Here is a 20,320-nt window from a genome sequence, read left to right as displayed (position 1 = left end):
CCAAATACCATTCCTGCCGCCCGCAATTTGGGCATCAAGTTTGATGATTCCCTCTCATTTAAGCAACAGGCCGTGACCGTGGCTGGCACCTGTTTTAACATCATTAGAGGCCTTAGAAAATTCTTTGACCTTTTGCCCTTGGATGCCACTAATAACTAATAACACTAATACACTAATGCACTAATAACATCTAGGCTGGATTACTGCAATAGTCTGTATGTGGGAGCCAATCAATCTGTGCTCCACAGACTGCAGATGGTCCAGCATGCAGCCGCACGCCTTGTTCTTGGCTGGCCAAGGAAGTCGTCCGCCTCGGCCGTGCTCAAAGCCCTCCATTGGTTGCCAATACATAACAGCATCCTGGTTAAACTGCTGGTAATCACCTTCAGAGCTTTCCACTCGCAAGGGCCTAAATATCTTGCGAATAGTTTCAGGCGCTACGCACCTTCGCGGGTCCTCAGGTCATCAAACCTGAACCTACAGGTGGTGCCCAGATATAAGCTATCCACCAAGGGAGGAAAATCCCTTGTAGCCATGGGATCTAGGGCCTGGAACAAGCTTCCCCCTAAATTACGAAAATTCACCGCTGAGAGCCAATTCAGGAAAGGGCTGAAAACATGGATCTACACACTCACTGATACCGCTTGCAAAGCCCTAGTATAAGCGCGTAGGACCTCTGAACTCCATTTGTCAGCAGCCTGATCCATCTGGCTACAGCGCCAAGATGCTCCTTGGAGTGATAGCAGCGCTATAAAAATAAATGTGACATTACATTACATTACATAACCTGGGCATTTTGTCTGTGTTTGGGAGCACGCTATAATGAAATGATGGAGAAAAAGGCTGGTACAGCACTGGAGACTTTACACCAGTCCGAAAGATAACGCCCCTGAAGAAACTGTGAGCTCCTGGTTTACAAAATACACTCTTTGTTGAAGTGTTTCAGTCTGCACCAAAATCTGCATGGTATTTTCCAATCTCGTGACAGTTGGTATTAATCGCATCCGATGAATTATGCATCTGTGCTATCGGATTTCATCAGGTACAAAAAATATTGCACCTTTCTCCATATCACTCAGAATGAGGGTGAAAGCATGTTCTCTGATATACTTTATTTTGATGGGATTTTTTTAAAAGCTCTCAAATCACGTATTCACTATTTTAAAGGATTTAGGACAGGATGTGAACAAAGGATTGATTTTTCCTGCTTATGTTAAGGCGATGTGCTGGTCAGTGACACGTTCTGATGTCAAACTCAAGGTAGGGGAGGAACAGATGGTGGGACTTCAGACCTTTCCTAAATCTGTAAGTTTCAGACTAAGGGGCTGTGCAAGCTGAGTGATCTTCCACCGAACCTTTTATATTTCGCAGGGAGAACAGCATGGCTGATGTGTCCCATTGATGGTAAGCTGACAGCATTTGTAACCAAGGGCCTGATTTAGAGCATAGCAAATCAGGTCCCACTGTTGCTTTTTCGATGGTCTTCCCACCCGCTGGCGTGGCGGTCCCCCAGTCAGATTTAGATGTTGTTGGGTCCATGGGTGAAAGACCACAACAGTCCCGCCAACTCCACCAGGAATCTTCATCTGCGTCGACAGCACCATAGATAGAAGCAGCTGGTAGCAGGACTCCAGTGAAGAGTCCCGCCAAGCTGTTTATGATGTGCCTTTCCACCAGGGCAACTGTGGTGGGAATTTCTCCTACTTTGAGTTGGCAGAATCTGAGGAAATGAGGTAAAAACGTAACTTTGTCCTGCTTCCCGCTCCCATTTCCGTCTTGTACCCCCTTGTTCAGGTCCCTCCATACCCTGCAACTCTACCATGACGCCAAACGACTCAGTTGTCGCTAAGATTTACAGTAAGCTACTTGTACAACTGTCCTACTAGGCACTGGCATAAAAATAGGCCCTGCAGCCCCCGTGGAGCGGGGGGCCCTGAGCTCCAGGGGTAGGCCTCCGGCACAGTGCACGGGTGACGGGCACCTGGACTGAGAACTCCTGACTGGGTCTGGAGCATGGGGGGCCCCCTCCATGTCCATTTCAGTGTGGCTCACTTAAGTTTTGGTACGCCATTGCTACTATGTATCATGTGTTGACAATTGCTGTAGCCTTGTATATTTCTGCATTGCTCTTACATGCAATATTTTTCTTAGGTGTCATGCAGAAATGTTCACTTCCCTACTTATCAAGGTGAATTGAACACACCTGTTGACACTAAAACTAAATATTTGTTGTTGTGGTGCTTGGGGATGTTGTGCTAGTGGTGCCTGTGGGTGGGCATTCAATACTGTGAGTATGTTGTGTGAGTGGCATGCAATATGTAACACAAAAGGACATAACACATTGCCTATATATGTTTTTCATACAAACATGACACGTGTGTACTTACACATTTATATATTGTACTTACCAATCTCTACGCCACCAGTAACTCACTCCATCAACAAATTGCCGCAACACCACCAGCACAACGGGAACATCTAAATCGCCTTGGCGCAAACCTATCAGCTTGATGGCAACAGAGTATTGGTAGCCAGAAAACAAGACCACTGCAGCAGCGGTCTACTGTCTATTGCCACAACATCTAAACATGGTGGGCGGACCGCCATCAGCTTTACAGAGTTCTTGGAACCGCCGCCGCCTTGGGATGGTGGTAGTCTTCCCAATATCTAAATCTGGCCTCCAAGTGTTATTTAGGTGCTGGTACAGTCTAAGAAACACATTCTCAAAGGGTCTCCTGTGAGGAATGGTGACTTACTTCCAGCTTATCTGTGATTTATTTCTGGGTTTCAGAGATGAGTCACACTAAGTCACAGGAAATGCTTTGCGGAATGGGGTCCTTGTTGTTTCTATCTACAGGGGTCACAAATCGGATTCTTGGTAGTTTCTGTCTCCGTGTGACGCCTCCCTGTTTACAGTGCAATGGGCCTCTTGCTAGATTGTAACTTCTCCAAGTGAAAACTTACAAACACATGTAAACTTACAAACACTTGTAAACATATAAGTCATAACAATGAGATGACAATGCTAATAATCACACATGCTAATAATAATGGACAGCAAACTCTTCATGGATACATATAGGGTAAGGTATATGCAAATAAAACCACATAACACTTTGAATTGGAACTTCATGCCAGTCACCTCTTCATATAACAATGTATTTAATCAAGTAAATGGAAAGGAAGGAGACCTCTATGTAAAATAACACCACTGAATTGTACAGTGATTGGGTCCAATTCACAAACATTTTGATGTGAAGTGGAATTATTGATCTTGTAGTTATCATTCCACCTGAATTTAGGAACGAGGGTCTGATTTGAAGTCTGGAGGACAGGGCACTCCGTCAAAAACATGATGGATGGGGCATAACGTTGTGGTTTACCCATACTTTTTTGAATCACAGTGGCGCAATGTTCTTGAGGTTGGAGCCAACGTTGCCTCTGCCACGGGAAATCTTATACCAATACCTGGCGGACATAGGGGCACTGGTCAAAGCATCTGACCCCATCCGCCCTATTTAGAGTGGACGGGCTGAGAACAAAGAACTAACAGAAAATAGTTTTTTCAGTGAGCTTGGCTGCTCCAGCTTTCTCCCTCAGCGCTGCAGCAAAATGAAAAGGAACTCTCACGTCACTACTGCAGTGTGTAGCTTCCACCCCTTGCTTCTCTGTGGGGAAAAGTATGCCAATCAACCAAAGATCACTGTTTATTTTTCAAAAATGATGTGCTTGATTGGGATGGCCTTTCCCTTTGGCAAACAAAAGGATGGCGCCTGTTGTATAGTGCTTAGCCTTTCTTCTATGTTAATTCTCTGGATTGTCATTTACTGAGGTGCGTGGAGAGCGTCTTTGTCTGGCAGGTGTCCCAATAATAGAATGTCTGTTCCTTGCAGGCACTGGGCTAAAAAGTGCCACACTGTTTCCATTTTTCTTTAAATTGCTGACAGATACTTTCTTGCCACCTTGTTTAAGAACTGTTTTCTTATCTGCCAACATCTTGACCTCTTGGATGGAGTTGGTAATGGCATTAAGACGTTCCTTCTTACGGTCCAAGTACTCATCCAACAAGGACATCTTCTCAAAATGAGATGCTTTCAATTTCTTTAGATTTGGGGTTATGGCTTCCAATTGAGAATCAGCAGGTCTCGACAGATGTCTCTCATAACGTGGAACATTTTTACTAGGGGACGATTTTACAGAGTTATCGTCTGTTGGCTTTTCGTTTACTGATTCAGTGACTGTGTCTTCAGCGCCTTGTCCAGTTTTAAAATCTTCTGTGCATTTTGGCATTTCATGTTTGCCAGAATTCTTCATCTTATCCTCTAAGTTTTCCTTTCTAGCAGCGAGGGTTGACTTTATAACTTGATTTGGATTGCTAGGAGCCTCGAGACGCTTCTTGTTTCTCTCAACAAATGTGTCAATTGATTCCATTTTCTTAAAATGTGCTTCATGCAATTTCTTGAAGTTTGGTGTTGTGGGTTTTGTCCCAGAATTCCCCATTTTCAGGTGACGTCCAACAAGCTTTGGCAGTTTTCTACCAGGTGTCAATGCATCATTTGTCTGAATCTCAGGGCCAGTTTCATCCTCAGGGCGACTCCTCTTTCTATTTTCCTTGACAGAAATCATGTCCTTGGACTGGTTGTTTACCTTGTCTTCACAAAAAGCTTTGTGTTGCTCTTCAGAAGGTTTAACTTCATTGGTAATCGGTGTGACGACATTCACTTTCGTCTTTGGATGTCTATCGATTTCTTCTACCTTTCGTCCTCTACAACGTTTTGTGACATGGGCTACCGTGACATGCTCCTTTTCTTGGCTGCTGTTCAACTCGTCCTCATCCGTAAGCGTGATAGAAGACTGGCTGCTTTCAGCATCCTGCTCATGTTCTCCCTTTGGTTCATGTAAAAAATGTTGTTTTAGAGACTTCAGTAGCTTATCAGCCTTTAGATTCGCCTTCAGCCCCACCGTTTTCGCCAGTCTCTGCAAATCGGCGTACTTGAGAGAGTCCAGCTCTTGCACCGTGGGCACCTCCATCTCCATCGGCAGTTGCAAACGGAATCAGAACAAACACTAATCTGGATTGGCATCCTACTCTCTGAGGTAAAATAGAGAGTCTAGTGAGAAACTTGTCATTCAGAATTAAAGGGAGCAATTGTGTTCTTTAGCCTGTTCTTCCTTCACTCGGACATTTGTGCTTAGTGGAATTGTAACTATGGCACAGCCAGTCAATGTGGCTCTTCCTCCGCAATTTCTAAGTGAACCAGGGAATCCATCCACTGCCTGGGAAGATTGGATTGTAATGTTCAACAACTATATAGAAGCTTTAGATGGGGAAGATTTTTCGCCAAAAAGGAAAAAGGCACTTCTAATGACAACTTTGGGGAAGGAAGGACAGCGTTTGTTTAAATTTTTACCGCAGGTTTTACCCTCTGGTTCACAGTCTCCTCTGGATGAGTTTAAGGAGGCGGTTACAAGACTTGAGACTAGATTCGGGAAGGAGGAGAATCTGGTTCTGCAAAGATACAAATTTTATAAGAACAAGCAACTTGAGGATGAGAGTATTGACGATTTTGTTGCGCGTTTGCGTGAGTTATCTGTGAAGTGTAACTTTGGGCAAATGACAGATGAACTCATTAGAGATCAACTTATTGTACAGGCTAACAATCGCAAAATACAGGAACGTCTGTGGGCTGCTAAAAACCCCACTTTAAAAGTGGCGATTGAGTTAGCCAAAGTGGTTGAGGAGAGTGAGAAGTGTATGAAAGAACTGCAAAAGAGTGGTTTAGAACCAAAGGTTGCAGAGGTCTCACACAAGGTTATTAATAGTGATAATAGTGATAGTGAAGCGGCTGCTATTGCTATTGTGAGGAAAAAAGGCTATGTTCTGCAAAAGAAAAATATTCCTCAACAGCCCTTTAGTAAGTCACAGTCAAAGATGTGTTCAAGATGTGGTAGCTATTCGCATGCGTCTGAGGCGAAGTTTTGTTTTGCGAATAATAAAGAGTGCTTGGGGTGTGGCAAATTGGGTCATTTTGCGAAGATGTGCAAAAACAAGGCAAACTCAAGAGTAACTGTTGTGAACGAGTATGGTGAGCTAAAACGGGATCTGAACAAAATTCTTGTTTTGTGTGATTCAGTGTGTTCCTGCCTTGAGAAAAGAGAGCGGATTCCTAAAGCTGATTTTGTGATTGATGACAAGTGTGTCAATCTGATGGTTGACACTTGTTCGAAGTGGACCATCATCCCTGCGTCTTTGTTGAAAGATGTGTGGGGTGATAGGTGTCTTGAGGTGTGTGACATTTTTCCCTCTGGTTACCAGGGTGAAAAAAATCGACCTTCTTGGATACTTCGAAGGAAGAATTGTCTTTAAGAACAGGTTCACTTGTGGTAAGGTATATGTGTCTGTGGATGGTCCTGCTATTTTGGGACGTTCACATCAATATGATCTGCATATTGTTGTAAATCCAAGAGCGGAGGAACCTGTGTTGGTTGTAGACAATTTTACTGTGGATGATATACTTACTAGTTATAATCATGTTTTCAGGGAACAGTTAGGCGAATTGCAAGGGTATTCACATAGAATTGTGTTGAAAGAGGGTAGTATTCCTATTCAGCACAAGGCTAGAAGGGTGCCTTTTGCGTTGCGAAAAGAAGTAAAATCTGTTCTGGAGGAAATGCTGCAAGGGGGTATTATAGAGCCTGTGGAGGCTTCTCCATGGATTTCCCCTGTGGTAATTTCGCAGAAGCCTGATAATAAAATTAGGTTCTGTGTGGATCTGCGTTCTTTGAACAAGTGTGTGGTGGCTGACGTGTTGCCGTTGCCAAATATTGGTGAATTGGTTTCCACACTCAAGGGAGCGAAATTTTTCAGCAAGTTGGATTTGAAACATGCCTATCACCAGATTCGTCTGGAGGAAGGTTCAAAACATCTGACAGCCTTCATTACTGGTGAAGGGACCTTTCAATTTACAAGATTACCGTTTGGGCTGATTTCAGCTGCAAGCGTGTTTCAGAGAATGGTTACAGAAGTGTTTAAGGGTTTAGACAAGGTAATATACTTTCAGGATGATATCCTTATTTTTGGTGAATCTCTGGAGGAGCACAACAGTGTTCTACAATGTGTTTTGCGCAGGGTGGTTGATGCTGGGCTCACTTTGCGGCGGGAGAAATGTGCGTTTTTAGTTAAGGAAATTGAATACCTAGGTTTTTGTCTCTCTGCTGATGGCATCAAACCGAAAAAAAACTTGTTGGAGGCTATTGAGTTAGCTCCTCCTCCAGCTGACAAGGAGCAGCTGAGGTCCTTTATGGGACTGATTGAGTTCTATGCAGTTTGTGAGGGATTTTTCAACGAAAACTGCTCCCTTGAGGTGTTTATTAAAAAAGGGGGTCAAATTTCTGTGGTCTGGTGAGCAAGATTCTTGTTTTAATGGGATTAAGGCTGAACTCAAATCTGCGAATGTACTTACTCCGTTTGATACTAAACGCTCCTCTATTCTGATGGTGGATGCGAGTGGGATTGGTCTTGGTGCGGTTCTTCTGCAAAAGCATGGTGGTGTGGAGAAAACTGTTGCCTTTGCGTCTAGACCGTTGACTGTGTCTGAGTCAAACTATTCTGTGATTGAGTGGGAGGCTCTCGCGGCTGCGTGGGGGGCGAGTTATTTTAGAACTTTTTTGTGGGGTTCGCAGTTTATCCTTCGTACTAACCACAAGCCTCTGCTCAATGTCTTGGCACCTGGAGGAACTGGGAAGGGGTCACCCAGGTTGGCCAGTTTGGCATCTCGGTTGCAGGACTATCAATTTGAAGTGAAGTTTGTACATGGTTGGAGGAATATGCAGGCGGATTGTTTATCTCGTCTTCCTGTGCGGTCTATTAAGGGGCAAGATTTATTGGGTGATGTACAGGATGACGCTGCGGTTGCCTTCTTACAGGATGTTTTGTTTTTGGGGGAGGGTTCCTTTTCCGCAGAGGAGTGGTCAAAAGGCATGGAGGAGGATGCTGTCCTAAAGGCTGTTGTCGATCTTGTTGTTAAAGGATCGAGAAGGGAGAGTACTGTGGAACCTCCGGTTAGGCCCTTTCTTAGGGTTTTGAGCGAGTTGTCTCTGTATGGTAGGAATGTGTTGATGAGGGGTGATCGTTTTGTTCCTCCTAGTTCTTTGAGGGGTAGGATCCTTAATTTGGCTCACGAGGGTCATTTGGGGCAGACCCTCACCCAGCGACGTGTGAAGGAGAATTTCTGGTGGCCTTTGGTTGATTCTGATGCTGTGGATTGTGTTGTTAAGTGTAGTTTTTGTAAGGAGGAAGAGAAGCGTCTGAAGGTTGTGGGGTCTCATTCGGTTGGGAGTATTTCTTTTAAGGATTTGCCTTGGCACAGTATTTGCTTGGACTTCATTGGTCCAATGAATGAATTACCCTTTAATCAACGTTTTGCCATTGTTGTAATTGATTGTTTTACTAAGTGGTTAACTGTTCGCTTTGTGAGAGAGATTAGTACTGATTCCACTATCAGTTTTTTCAAGGGTGTCTTTGTGGATGAAGGTTTTCCGTCTGTGCTGATTACTGACAACGGCACTCAGTTGACTTCTGCAAAAATGGCTTCCTTTGTGCGTGAGTGTGGTATTGAACATCATCGTACGTGTCTTTACAATCCACAGAGCAATGGTTTGTGTGAGAGAGTGAATCGATTAGTGAAGGGTGTGATCCAGATGTTTGTTGCAAGTGGGTGTTTTTCAAATGAGAGAGTTCAGGAGCTTGTGTGGGCCTATCGCTCAACTCCTCATAAACAGGGGGAGAAGTCTCCTTTCAAGTTGATGCGTGGTCGTCCTCCTGTGTCGAGGTTGACTCCTGCGTGGTTAAGAGGTCTGGATAATCAATCTTCTTCACCTAACTTGGCTTCTTTACCAATCTCAGTGGGTGACCTTGTCAAGGTTAAGCCGGGCCGGTGTGCTAAAGGTCTTACCAAATTTAGGGGTCCTTTTGGTGTAAAAAAAGCTTTTGCCCATTTTGTGCTCCTTGATAATGGGGAAAAGTGGAATTACAGGAGGGTGGCGCTTTATCAAAAGCGTGGTGTTGTTTCTGGGGGGGATTTTTCAAGTGTCAGTGACAAGAACTGTAATGGCTACATGTTATCTTCTCAGTGTGACTCAAATGTTTTTTCTCCGTCTGCTATACGGGGGAGGTGGGTAGTGGTGATGCTTCCACTTCTTTTGGTGATGCTTCCACTTCTTTTTGTGAAGATGGTGGTTCTACCCTTGATCTTGTTCCTGTTCACTCTGCTCCTTCTGGGATCAGTCTGAGGAGTCCTTGTTCCCGTCGTCCTCCGGTCTATTTGGATGATTATATTCATTGAGGGTTTTTTTGGTCTTTTGTTTTCTTGTGTTTTTGTTTTATTTCCTTTTATGATTTAACGGGGGAGATATGTTGTATAGTGCTTAGCCTTTCTTCTATGTTAATTCTCTGGATTGTCTGTGGGTTCTATCTATGATGCCTCTGGGTGTTCCATGGGGTTGCAGTTAGAGAGCTGGCCAGATGGGTGATAGACCTGTTTATCTCTGTGCTGCATTAAATCTTCTATATGTCATCTAGTAACGTGTTGGATCCTCATTTCTACTTACATCAGCGCCACTATACAACAGCAACGAAGGCTAACGTGAACGAAAGCACCAATGGTGCCAACCAGAGCAGCATATTGAATGAACAAGCTGTTTCCATGATGTCTGTGTTTTGTATCCACTCCTCTTTTCACAGCTTCTGGAAAGATCAAAATTCCTATTTTGGGAACTGGCAATGAGCGCTAATTTTATTATTGCCCTTTTTGGTGGAGCAACAGCAGGTGTTGATTCCCACCCCATCACAATCACAACTACGAACCCTCACCTGTGGCTCGGGGTCATAACTGCTAAAGCAGGAAATTCAGAGCTATTGTTGCCCACAAGAGAAAACGATTAACTTTGTATGGAATGCTGAGATTTGCCCTATCAGCATGCTTAGGATGTTAGCCCTAATTTTGGCCAATCCGCATTATAAGTTCAGTGAGGGTGTGAAGCCGGGGGAAACAGCAAGGGACAGGGGGCCTGGTCGCCTGTCTTTGGTAGGACTAGGGACAGAAGGCAATAGCCCTATTGCCCACATGTTGTCAGGCATTTACAACTGTTAAACGCCCCTCTCATATTTATGTATCCTCGTCTATAAATGCAGGGCATGCAATTACCAGTGGTGAAGGTACTCTACAAAGGGCGTTCACTCTGTTAATGTCCTGAGCAGTGGGACATAAGTATTACATTCATAAATTGTCATTGCTGTGAAGCCTTTGACTGCAACCACAAGGATCCCTTAGACACTCGATATGGGATAACTAGAAGTCTGAGTGATATTCCATTCGAAATGAATACAACTAAAATAAATGCAAAACAAACTCTTTTTAGGTCTCGCGACCTATCAATGCGCGCAAGCGCATTGAGCGGAGCGAGAATTCATGTCGGCAAAATCGTCTTCAAACCAAGGGCTTTCAGCCCCGCGGTTTTCTTGCAGTTCACGTGAATCACGTGAGCAAACATGCACGCGCATTCACGGCCGGGGCTTCTCCTTCCCTAATTATTCATGGTCGGCCGCAGGCCGGCCGTACTTTCAGTTTCCCGCTTCTACTCCCCTAATCATTCATGGCCGGCCTCAGGCCGGCCGCTCACAGCACATCAAAGGGCTTCGCCCAGCATGCGCTCTGCGGCTTCTTCTCCCCTATGCCCCCAGGCCGTGTTCCCTCCCCTGCTACCCCATCCTCACTCATCCCTCGCACCCCCTCCTCCTTCAGGTCCCCACCATTTGCTTTTGCTTTACATTTCCCTTTCATAACCCTTTACGAATAATGAAAATTATAGTTCTTTTGCACCTGGTGACTTTCACTTTTGCAACGAAACCGAACGGCAGAATTCATATTGATTGGCAGCCGTGAACCTGCACAACTCACAGCATGCACGATTAATGTGGTAAAGTAATAATCATGAAAAACAAAGCACACAGGATTCTGGACACAGCTCGTGTGACAAGGCTCCGACCTCGAGCACCAGCAGAGTTAGGAATATTAAATGATCACCCGCCAGCGGCCTCACTTCATGTGTAACGCTTATCACTGCTCCCTTCTCACTGCTCCCTTCCCACTGCTCCTCCCCCCTAATTGCTTTTTTTTTTCACGGGCACCAGGCTGTGAACTACTTCAACGTGTTCGGCTTCTTCGCCCCCCTGGTGTTTCTGGCTTTTCTTCTTGCGCACTAATCACCACCCCCTCCCTCTCCATATGGTCGCTCGATGCCTCGGCTCCTTTCATGCCTCAGACTTGTCTTTTTATTAAACTGCGCAACCGGTTTGTTAAAACTTTAGTGAGACCTTTCATTACCCGAACTAACCTGGATTTTCACAAACAGAATTAAAAGCATCCGGAAGGCATACATATTACCAGGTGAGTCCACATCATTAGAGACACCATGTTCTGATAAAAAGTTTGTTTTTATTAACCCTTTCGATGCTCATGACGAGCTCAGCTCGTCATGATGCACAGTTGAGCTGTGCTGATGACGAGCTGAGCTCGTCATGACACCAGCAAAATGGCAATTTCCAGCACAGGGGGGGGGAAACGCCTAGCAGCCAAGGTGTTAACAGTGCATACTGGTAGTGGAGGTTACGTGCACCTCAACTGGACTAATTTGATTGACGTTTCAGATCACAACTGTGTTGTAAAAGGAAAAGTGGGTTGCATGGAGTGCTCTGGTAATCCCACATAATTCATGCTTACAGAACTTGGCACTCGTGAGATTTTCAGGCCATATTACTCAAAACTCCTTATTTGAACCCTTTACGAATAATGAAAATTATAGTTCTTTTGCACCTGGTGACTTTCACTTTTGCAACGAAACCGAACGGCAGAATTCATATTGATTGGCAGCCGTGAACCTGCACAACTCACAGCATGCACGATTAATGTGGTAAAGTAATAAACGTGAAAAACAAAGCACACGGGATTCTGGACACAGCTCGTGTGACAAGGCTCCGACCTCGAGCACCAGCAGAGTTAGGAATATTAAATGATCACCCGCCAGCGGCCTCACTTCATGTGTAACGCTTATCACTGCTCCCTTCTCACTGCTCCCTTCTCACTGCTTCCTTCTCACTGCTCCCTTCTCACTGCTCCCTTCTCACTGCTCCCTTCTCACTGCTCCCTTCTCACTGCTCCCTTCTCACTGCTCCCCTCTCACTGCTCACCTCTCACTGCTCACCTCTCACTGCTCACCTCTCACTGTTCACCTCTCACTGCTCACCTATCACTGCTCATGTGTAACACCTCTCACTGCTCACCTCACTGCTCACGTGCAACACCTCTCACTGCTCACGTCACTGCTCACGTGCAACACCTCTCACTGCTCACGTGCAACACCTCTCACTGCTCACGTGTGACACCTCACTGCTCACCTCTCACGTGTAACACATCTCACCGCTCACGTGTAACACTGCTCACGTGTAACACCGCTCACTGCTCACGTGTAACACCGCTCACGTGTAACACCGCTCACTGCCCTCTCACTGCTCACGTGCAACACCTCCCACTGCTCTCGTGCAACACCTCCCACTGCTTACGTGCAACACCTCCCACTACTCACGTGCAACACCTCTCACTGGTCACGTGCAACACCTCTCACTGCTCACGTGCAACACCTCTCACTGCTCACGTGCAACACCTCACACTGCTCACGTGCAACACCTCCCACTGCTCTCGTGCAACACCTCCCACTGCTCACGTGCAACACCTCCCACTGCTTACGTGCAACACCTCCCACTACTCACGTGCAACACCTCTCACTGGTCACGTGCAACACCTCTCACTGCTCACGTGCAACACCTCTCACTGCCCTCTCACTGCTCACGTGCAACACCTCCCACTGCTCTCGTGCAACACCTCCCACTGCTTACGTGCAACACCTCCCACTACTCACGTGCAACACCTCTCACTGGTCACGTGCAACACCTCTCACTGCTCACGTGCAACACCTCTCACTGCTCACGTGCAACACCTCACACTGCTCACGTGCAACACCTCCCACTGCTCTCGTGCAACACCTCCCACTGCTCACGTGCAACACCTCCCACTGCTCATGTGCAACACCTCTCACTGCTCACGTGCAACACCTCTCACGTGCAAGTAGTTCTCACTCAAAACCAGTGGCACAAATGTGGGAAGCAGCAACAAAACAAGCACTGGCGTTGCCAATAGGTCTCGCAGTAGGAAAGTTGGAGCTATTACAATTGCAAATAACAATGCCTTTTATTTTTGTTTTCATTTTAAAAACATAAAGGGCTTTGTCATTTACAAAACCAATAGCTCCAACTTTCCTACTGCGAGACCTATTGGCAACGCCAGTGCTTGTTGTTCGTTACAAGCCTGACAAAGTTAACATTACAAAGATAATGAACAGAGTTTTAGAAATGAAATTGTGTTTTTGGGGTAACCAGCTAGCCAAAAATGTTTAGTAGACGTACAAAAACGAAATGGCATAATAGAACTTATAGGAAAGCGTACTAAATTGAAATACAGGCGCATACTTTCATTAACTCCAACGAGGACAGTCGTATATGAAAGGATTTTTTTTTTATAACTTTTTGAACTCACAGGTTGAGTCTTCTTCTTTTTCTTTTTCATCGCTCTGAAAAACCCCTGCTTTTCTTTCTCTTTCTGCTGTTCAGAGTGGGTGGTGACATTTTCAGAGCCCTTCCTAAAACACAGAAGACACATACAAAATCGAATTAAATATTCTGCTGAGAGAAGACAACCCACACCCAGCATGGAATATGTTACCTTAGAACAGTACTTTTCATGAAGCCAAGCCCTCAATGGCAGTACACGGTTGAGCTGTTTGTAAAGTTAACGTACAACAGTGGCCTAGCTGGCAGGGGGTGGGGGATTTCACTCTTTTTGGGGTAGGCAGAGGCGAGCAAGTTGTGTCTGTCGACTACTACCACCTCCCGAGAACAATTCGTCCATCGCTCCCCCCCACTCCTCCCCCCCCCAAGAACAAGTAATCCGTCTGTAGCCACCCCCAACTCTTACCAGCACCGGGCTGCAAACTTAGGGGCCGCCCCAGGTGGCAGTAGGTCTAGCTACGCCACTGATGAACAACATGGGCGGCACCACTGCCCTGCAACACAGGTCCTTACATCATGCTGCAAAGAACCTACACAGTTGAGTTTAAATTTCAGGCTTTTGCACACAGCAGTGAACGGGTCAGTCTAGTGAAGAGGCCATTGGGCTTGTGATGGCTTTGCTGTTTCATGGAGAGAATCCATCATTATAGATCACAGAATTACAGAATTCACCGGTCCATATTTTGTTTTAGGCCTGACATCTACGTGAAGCCAGCAATGATAAACTCAGAAATCTCCACAACAGATACATTACTCATAAGTGGCAACACTGTATTCAACGTTCCAACAGTCAACAGTTATAATAGATGCTTTACATGACAGCTATATGTACAAGAAGCTACTAAGCCTTTCTTACAGCCACAGACCAACACATCAAAGCTGTTCTACACCAAGATTAGTATGGCATTTTATCCTACCCCAGTACAAAGAGAGGACGAGTACTGACGGCCCACAACCTTATGGCGGAAGAGTGTGGTAACAGTGACAATGGCATCACTGTAGTGGTGAGGGAAACAATATGGCGCTCTAGCTCACAAAACAGCATGGAGTCTTTACACAAAAGCATGTTTCATTACTCAATGAATGGGTGGGCTTCCAGCTATTCTTTTCTCCATTGGAGTAATAGGGAGAGGGATGAGCAGGCACCCCAGAATTCTGAGACTCAGGACCCCTGCTATACTTGAGCACACGTTTGGAGACTTAACAGAGGGGCACAGAACTGGCAATGGTAGTTTCTAACTAGAAACCATAACTAATTGCAGAGACAGTGGCGGACAGGTCCTAGAACTTACTTTGCAGGTGGAAGAGGTGTGGCGCAGTGGCCAGGTACCTGACTCCAGACTACGGAGTTCACGATTCGATCCCCGGTGCAGGCGGCAGGTTAGCCCTACACCATGTGACTCTGGGCAATAGCTTGCGTTCTAAAAGATGGGCGGGGCTTCGTCGGCCGACGGCAGCAATGGCGAGGGGGCACGGAAGGGTTTAATCTTCCCGAGGGCCCCCAGTGCCGGGACACCACTTCGGAGGTAGCTGTGCGCTTTACAAATACTGGTATTTCATTTTTTCATTTTCAGGTATTTATTTATTGTCAAAATCCAGGAATAACAAATATTTGGAGCCTAAAGTTCTATTCCCATGTGCAAACTAGAAATATGCAATCTACACACCAAGTGGTTTACGGGCGGGAATGCAATTTGAAATGCGACATATGTACTAATAGGTCATAGTGCAAAATGGTCATTCATAAGATCTCTTTAATGTATATTAATTGGGTAAGTCACAGTTTAGGAGCCTCTGCGATTGGCTGCAAATGTAGGGCGGAAGGCTTGCAAGGGACAGCAGATCTCCTTCCCTGCATTTGCATGCCCAAACAGATTTTTAGGTCTCGCCTAAGCCATCCCGTTAGGGATGCTTGGCGAAATTAAAGTAAGGGCTCTGAAAGATGCACCCAAAGGCGGATGGCCTACAGTGCATGTGAGCTGGGCGCGTGCACATCACACACCATTTGGCAGCCTGTGAGCCTCGCCATCAGACTTCAAAGGAATCCGCTCCCCCGCCCCCGCCATGCAATGCCGAGAGCTTGTTAAAGGAGCCGCTCCTCCTGCAAGCTCTTAAACACAAGGAAGCAGCTCCCCCGCCCCCGCCACACAATGCCGAGAGCTTGTTCTGTTTTACTCCCTCTCTGCTACTCGGACTACCCTGCTTTCCCCGGTTCTCTTCCCTCGGTATCTCTGCTCTCCGACTTTCTTCCCGTAGCATCTCTCTCTCTTCCCCTCTACCATCCTCTCCCTTCTTTCGCTTTCTGTCCCTCTCTTAGCCCCCTTCTCTCCCAACCCCCACCTTTTCTTCTGTTTTCTACGTGCGTCCGTCCCCGTTTTCTCAACTTCTGTATCTCCTCCCTCCCCTCGCTCTTTATTGCGCTGTTTTTTATTCCACCACCTGTTTGTTATCTTCCCATGCTCGTTTGTTTTTCCTCTTCTGTCCTTCGTCCCTAACGCTCCCCCTTTTATCTTCTCTTTTGCGCCATTTCTTCTTTTTTCACGTCACTTACCACTTTTCCTCCCTGTTTCTCTTTTCTTCCTTTCTTTTACCCACCCCTGATCGCTCTTTCTTCCCACTCTATCCCTTTCTGCCCGTGTCTCCGGACCTCGTGTGCCCTGAGGCAGCCTCTTGACTCATTAAGGCGCTGAAATGCGCCAGTCACCGAAAGGAACATTAAGAGGCTCTTAGAATGTAATGAACTATTAACTTCTAATACACTCCATTTAAAGGGCAGAACAGTGCCCCGTGACCTGCGAGCAGGCGGTGTGTGCGCAGTTACTCTGGCACGGGCTCTGTGGCACATCTAGGGCTGGTCTCTGGGGATCTCGCTTCACAAAGTACGGGTACATTTGCAATCCGAGTCGCTGCCTCTCAGCTATGCCTAGTAGTCTAGTCCTTGGTTTGTACCTGTGTTCTTCGTGGTGCACAATGCACACCTGTTGCACACCTGTGTGCCCCGAAGCAGGCTCCTTGCAGCTTTCTTCCAGTGTTTGGGCCTAGCTTCCATTTGGTGCAGCAGGTGCACTGGTGACTTGACCCAAGGGCCCACTGAAGCCTAATTATTGCCCCAGTTCACTCATTTCCTTTCTTGCGCACAGATCACCTCGGCTGTGTGCCCGCTGCACGGAAATCGAAGCTGTGAGTAAGCACACACTGTCACCACCATGTCCACAACCACCACGTCCACCACCATGAGTAAGCGCACACCATCACCACCATGTCCACAACCACCACATCCACCACCACCACGTCCACCACCACACCAACCACCTCCACCACATCCACCACCACCACTACGTCCACCACCACCACACCCACCTCACCTCTACCACCACCACCACCACCACATCCACCACCACTTCCTCCACCACCACCACGTCCATCACCGCCATGTCCAAAACTACCATGTCCACCACGTCCACCACCACCACATCCACCACCACCACCATGTCCACCACTACCATGTCCACCAGTACCACGTCCACCACCACCACGTCCACCACCACCATGTCCACCATGTCCACCACCACCATGACCACCATGTCCACCACTAACACCACCACATCCACCACTACCACGTCCACCACCACCACATCCACCACCACCATGTCCACCACCACTGCGTCCATCACCACCACATCCACCACCACCATGCCCACCACCACCACCACATCCACCACCACCACCACCACATCCACCACCACCACCACATCCACCACCACCTCGTTCACCATCACCACGTCCACAGCCACCACCTCCAACACCACCACGTCCACCACTACTACGTACACCACCACTACGTCCACCACCACCATGTCCACCAACACCACCATGTCCACCACCACCACCACATCCACCACCACCACACCCACCTCCACCACCACCACCACCATGTCCATCACCACTACCACCACCACCACATCCACCACCACCATGTCCACCACATCCACCACCATGTCCACCACCACTATGTCCACCACCACGAGGCCACTACCATGTCTACCACCACGTCTACCTCCACCACCACCGCATCAACTACCACCACCACTTCCACCACCAAGTCCACCACCAAGTCCACCACCACATCCACCACTACATCCACCACCACCACGTCCACCACCACCGCCACGTCCACCACCACCACAACATCCACCACCAACACATCCCCCATGTCCACCACTACCAAGTCCACCACCACCACATTCACCACCACCACGTCCACCACCACCGCGTCCACCACCACCGCATCCACCACGTCCACCACCACCACCATGTCCACAACCACGTCCACCACTACCACGTCCACCACCACCACCATGTCCACCACCACTGCGTCCATCACCACCACATCCACCACCACCATGTTCACATCCACCATCACCACATCCACCACCACCTCGTTCACCATCACCACGTACACAGCCACCACCTCCAACACCATCACGTCCACCACTACTACGTACACCACCACTACGTCCACCACCACCATGTCCACCACCACCACGTCCACCACCACCACACCCACCTCCACCACCACCATGTCCACCACCACCACCACCATGTCCACCACGTCCACCACCACCATGTCCACCACCACGAGGCCACTACCATGTCCACCACCACGTCTACCTCCACCACCACCGCATCAACTACCACCACCATGTCCACCACCAAATCCACCACCACCACGTCCACCACCACCACCACAACATCCACCACCAACACATCCACCACCCCCATGTCCACCACTACCAAGTCCACCACGTCCACCACCACCGCGTCCACCACCACCGCATCCACCACGTCCTCCACCACCACCATGTCCACCACCACCTCCACCACTACGTCCACAACCACGTCCACCACCACCACAACCACCACCACGACGTCCACCACCACGACGTCCACCACCACAATGTCCACCACCACCACGTCCTCCACCCACCACCACCACGTCCACCACCACCACACCCACCTCCACCACCACCACGTCCACCACCACCACGTCCACCACCACCACATCCACCACCATCACATCCACCACCGCGTCCACGAGGCCACCTTCCTCTATCTATCGCCCTCACTCTATCTATCTATCTCCCTCACTCTATCTATCTATCGCCCTCACTCTATCGGCCTCACTCTTTCGCCCTCACTCTATCTATCTATCTATCTATCTATCTATCTATCTATCTATCTATCTATCTATCTATCTATCTATCTATCTATCTATCGCCCTCACTCTATCTATCACCCTCACTCTATATATCGCCCTCACTCTATCTATCGCCCTCACTCTATCTATCGCCCTCACTCTATCTATCGCCCTCACTCTATCTATCTATCGCCTCACTCTATCTATCTATCGCCCTCACTCTATCTATCTATCACCCTCACTCTATCTATCTATCGCCCTCACTCTATCTATCTATCTATCTATCTATCTATCTATCTATCTATCTATCTATCTATCTATCTATCTATCTATCTATCTATCTCCCTCACTCTATCTATCACCCTCACTCTATCTATCGCCCTCACTCTATCTATATATATCTCCCTCACTCTATCTATCTATCTATCTATCTATCTATCTATCTATCTATCTATCTATCTATCTATCTATCTATCTATCTATCTATCTATCTATCTCTCAATCACTCTATCTATCGCCCTCACTCTATCTATTGCCCTCACTCTATCACCCTCACTCTATCTATCGCCCTCACTCTATCTATATATATCTCCCTCACTCTATCTATCTATCTATCTATCTATCTATCTATCTATCTATCTATCTATCTATCTATCTATCTATCTATCTCTCAATCACTCTATCTATCGCCCTCACTCTATCTATTGCCCTCACTCTATCACCCTCACTCTATCTATCGCCCTCACTCTATCTATCTATCGCCCTCACTCTATCTATCTATCCCCCTCACTCTATCTATATATCGTCCTCACTCTATCGCCCTCACTCTATCTATCTATCTATCTATCTATCTATCTATCTATCTATCTATCTATCTATCTATCTATCTATCTATCTATCTATCTATCGCCCTCCCTCTATCTATCTATCACCCTCCCTCTATCTATCTATCGCACTCACTCTATGTATCGCCCTCACTCTATCTATCTATCGCCCTCACTCTATCTATCTATCTATCGCCCTCACTCTATCTATCTATCTATCGCCCTCACTCTATCTATTGCCTCACACTATCTATCTATCTATCTATCTATCTATCTATCTATCTATCTATCTATCTATCACCCTCACTCTATCTATCGCCCTCACTCTATATATCGCCCTCACTCTATCTATCGCCCTCACTCTATCTATCGCCTCACTCTATCTATCTATCGCCTCACTCTATCTATCTATCGCCCTCACTCTATCTATCTATCACCCTCACTCTATCTATTTATCGCCCTCACTCTATCTATCTATCGCCCTCACTCTATCTATCTATCGCCCTCACTCTATCTATCTATCTATCTATCTATCTATCTATCTATCTATCTATCTCCCTCACTCTATCTATCACCCTCACTCTATCTATCTATCGCCCTCACTCTATCTATATATAT

At 46.9% G+C, this 20,320-nt stretch overlaps 2 protein-coding genes across 3 annotated transcripts in view; both read right to left on the bottom strand.

The window, feature by feature from the left end:
• CDKL5 (cyclin dependent kinase like 5) overlaps positions 1-20,320 on the bottom strand; it is a 1,270,306-nt gene that overhangs the window by 27,930 nt on the left and 1,222,056 nt on the right. For both annotated transcript variants that reach the window (XM_086934269.1, XM_086934270.1), the window contains exon 17: positions 13,650-13,752. In XM_086934269.1, coding sequence (XP_086790395.1) covers positions 13,650-13,752 — 103 coding nt within the window. The remainder of the gene's footprint in view (positions 1-13,649; positions 13,753-20,320) is intronic.
• LOC147697197 (nucleolar and spindle-associated protein 1-like) lies at positions 3,805-5,056 on the bottom strand. The gene has a single exon (XM_086933580.1). It carries the CDS (start codon positions 5,035-5,037, stop codon positions 3,805-3,807), a length of 1,233 nt encoding a protein of 410 aa, XP_086789706.1. The 5' UTR covers positions 5,038-5,056.

The sequence above is a fragment of the Lissotriton vulgaris genome, chromosome 8 (assembly GCF_964263255.1).
Source record: "Lissotriton vulgaris chromosome 8, aLisVul1.2, whole genome shotgun sequence".
Classification (NCBI taxonomy): domain Eukaryota; kingdom Metazoa; phylum Chordata; class Amphibia; order Caudata; family Salamandridae; genus Lissotriton; species Lissotriton vulgaris.
The sequence above is the reverse complement of the archived record's forward strand: the minus strand, read 5'-3'. Positions and strand labels throughout refer to the sequence as shown.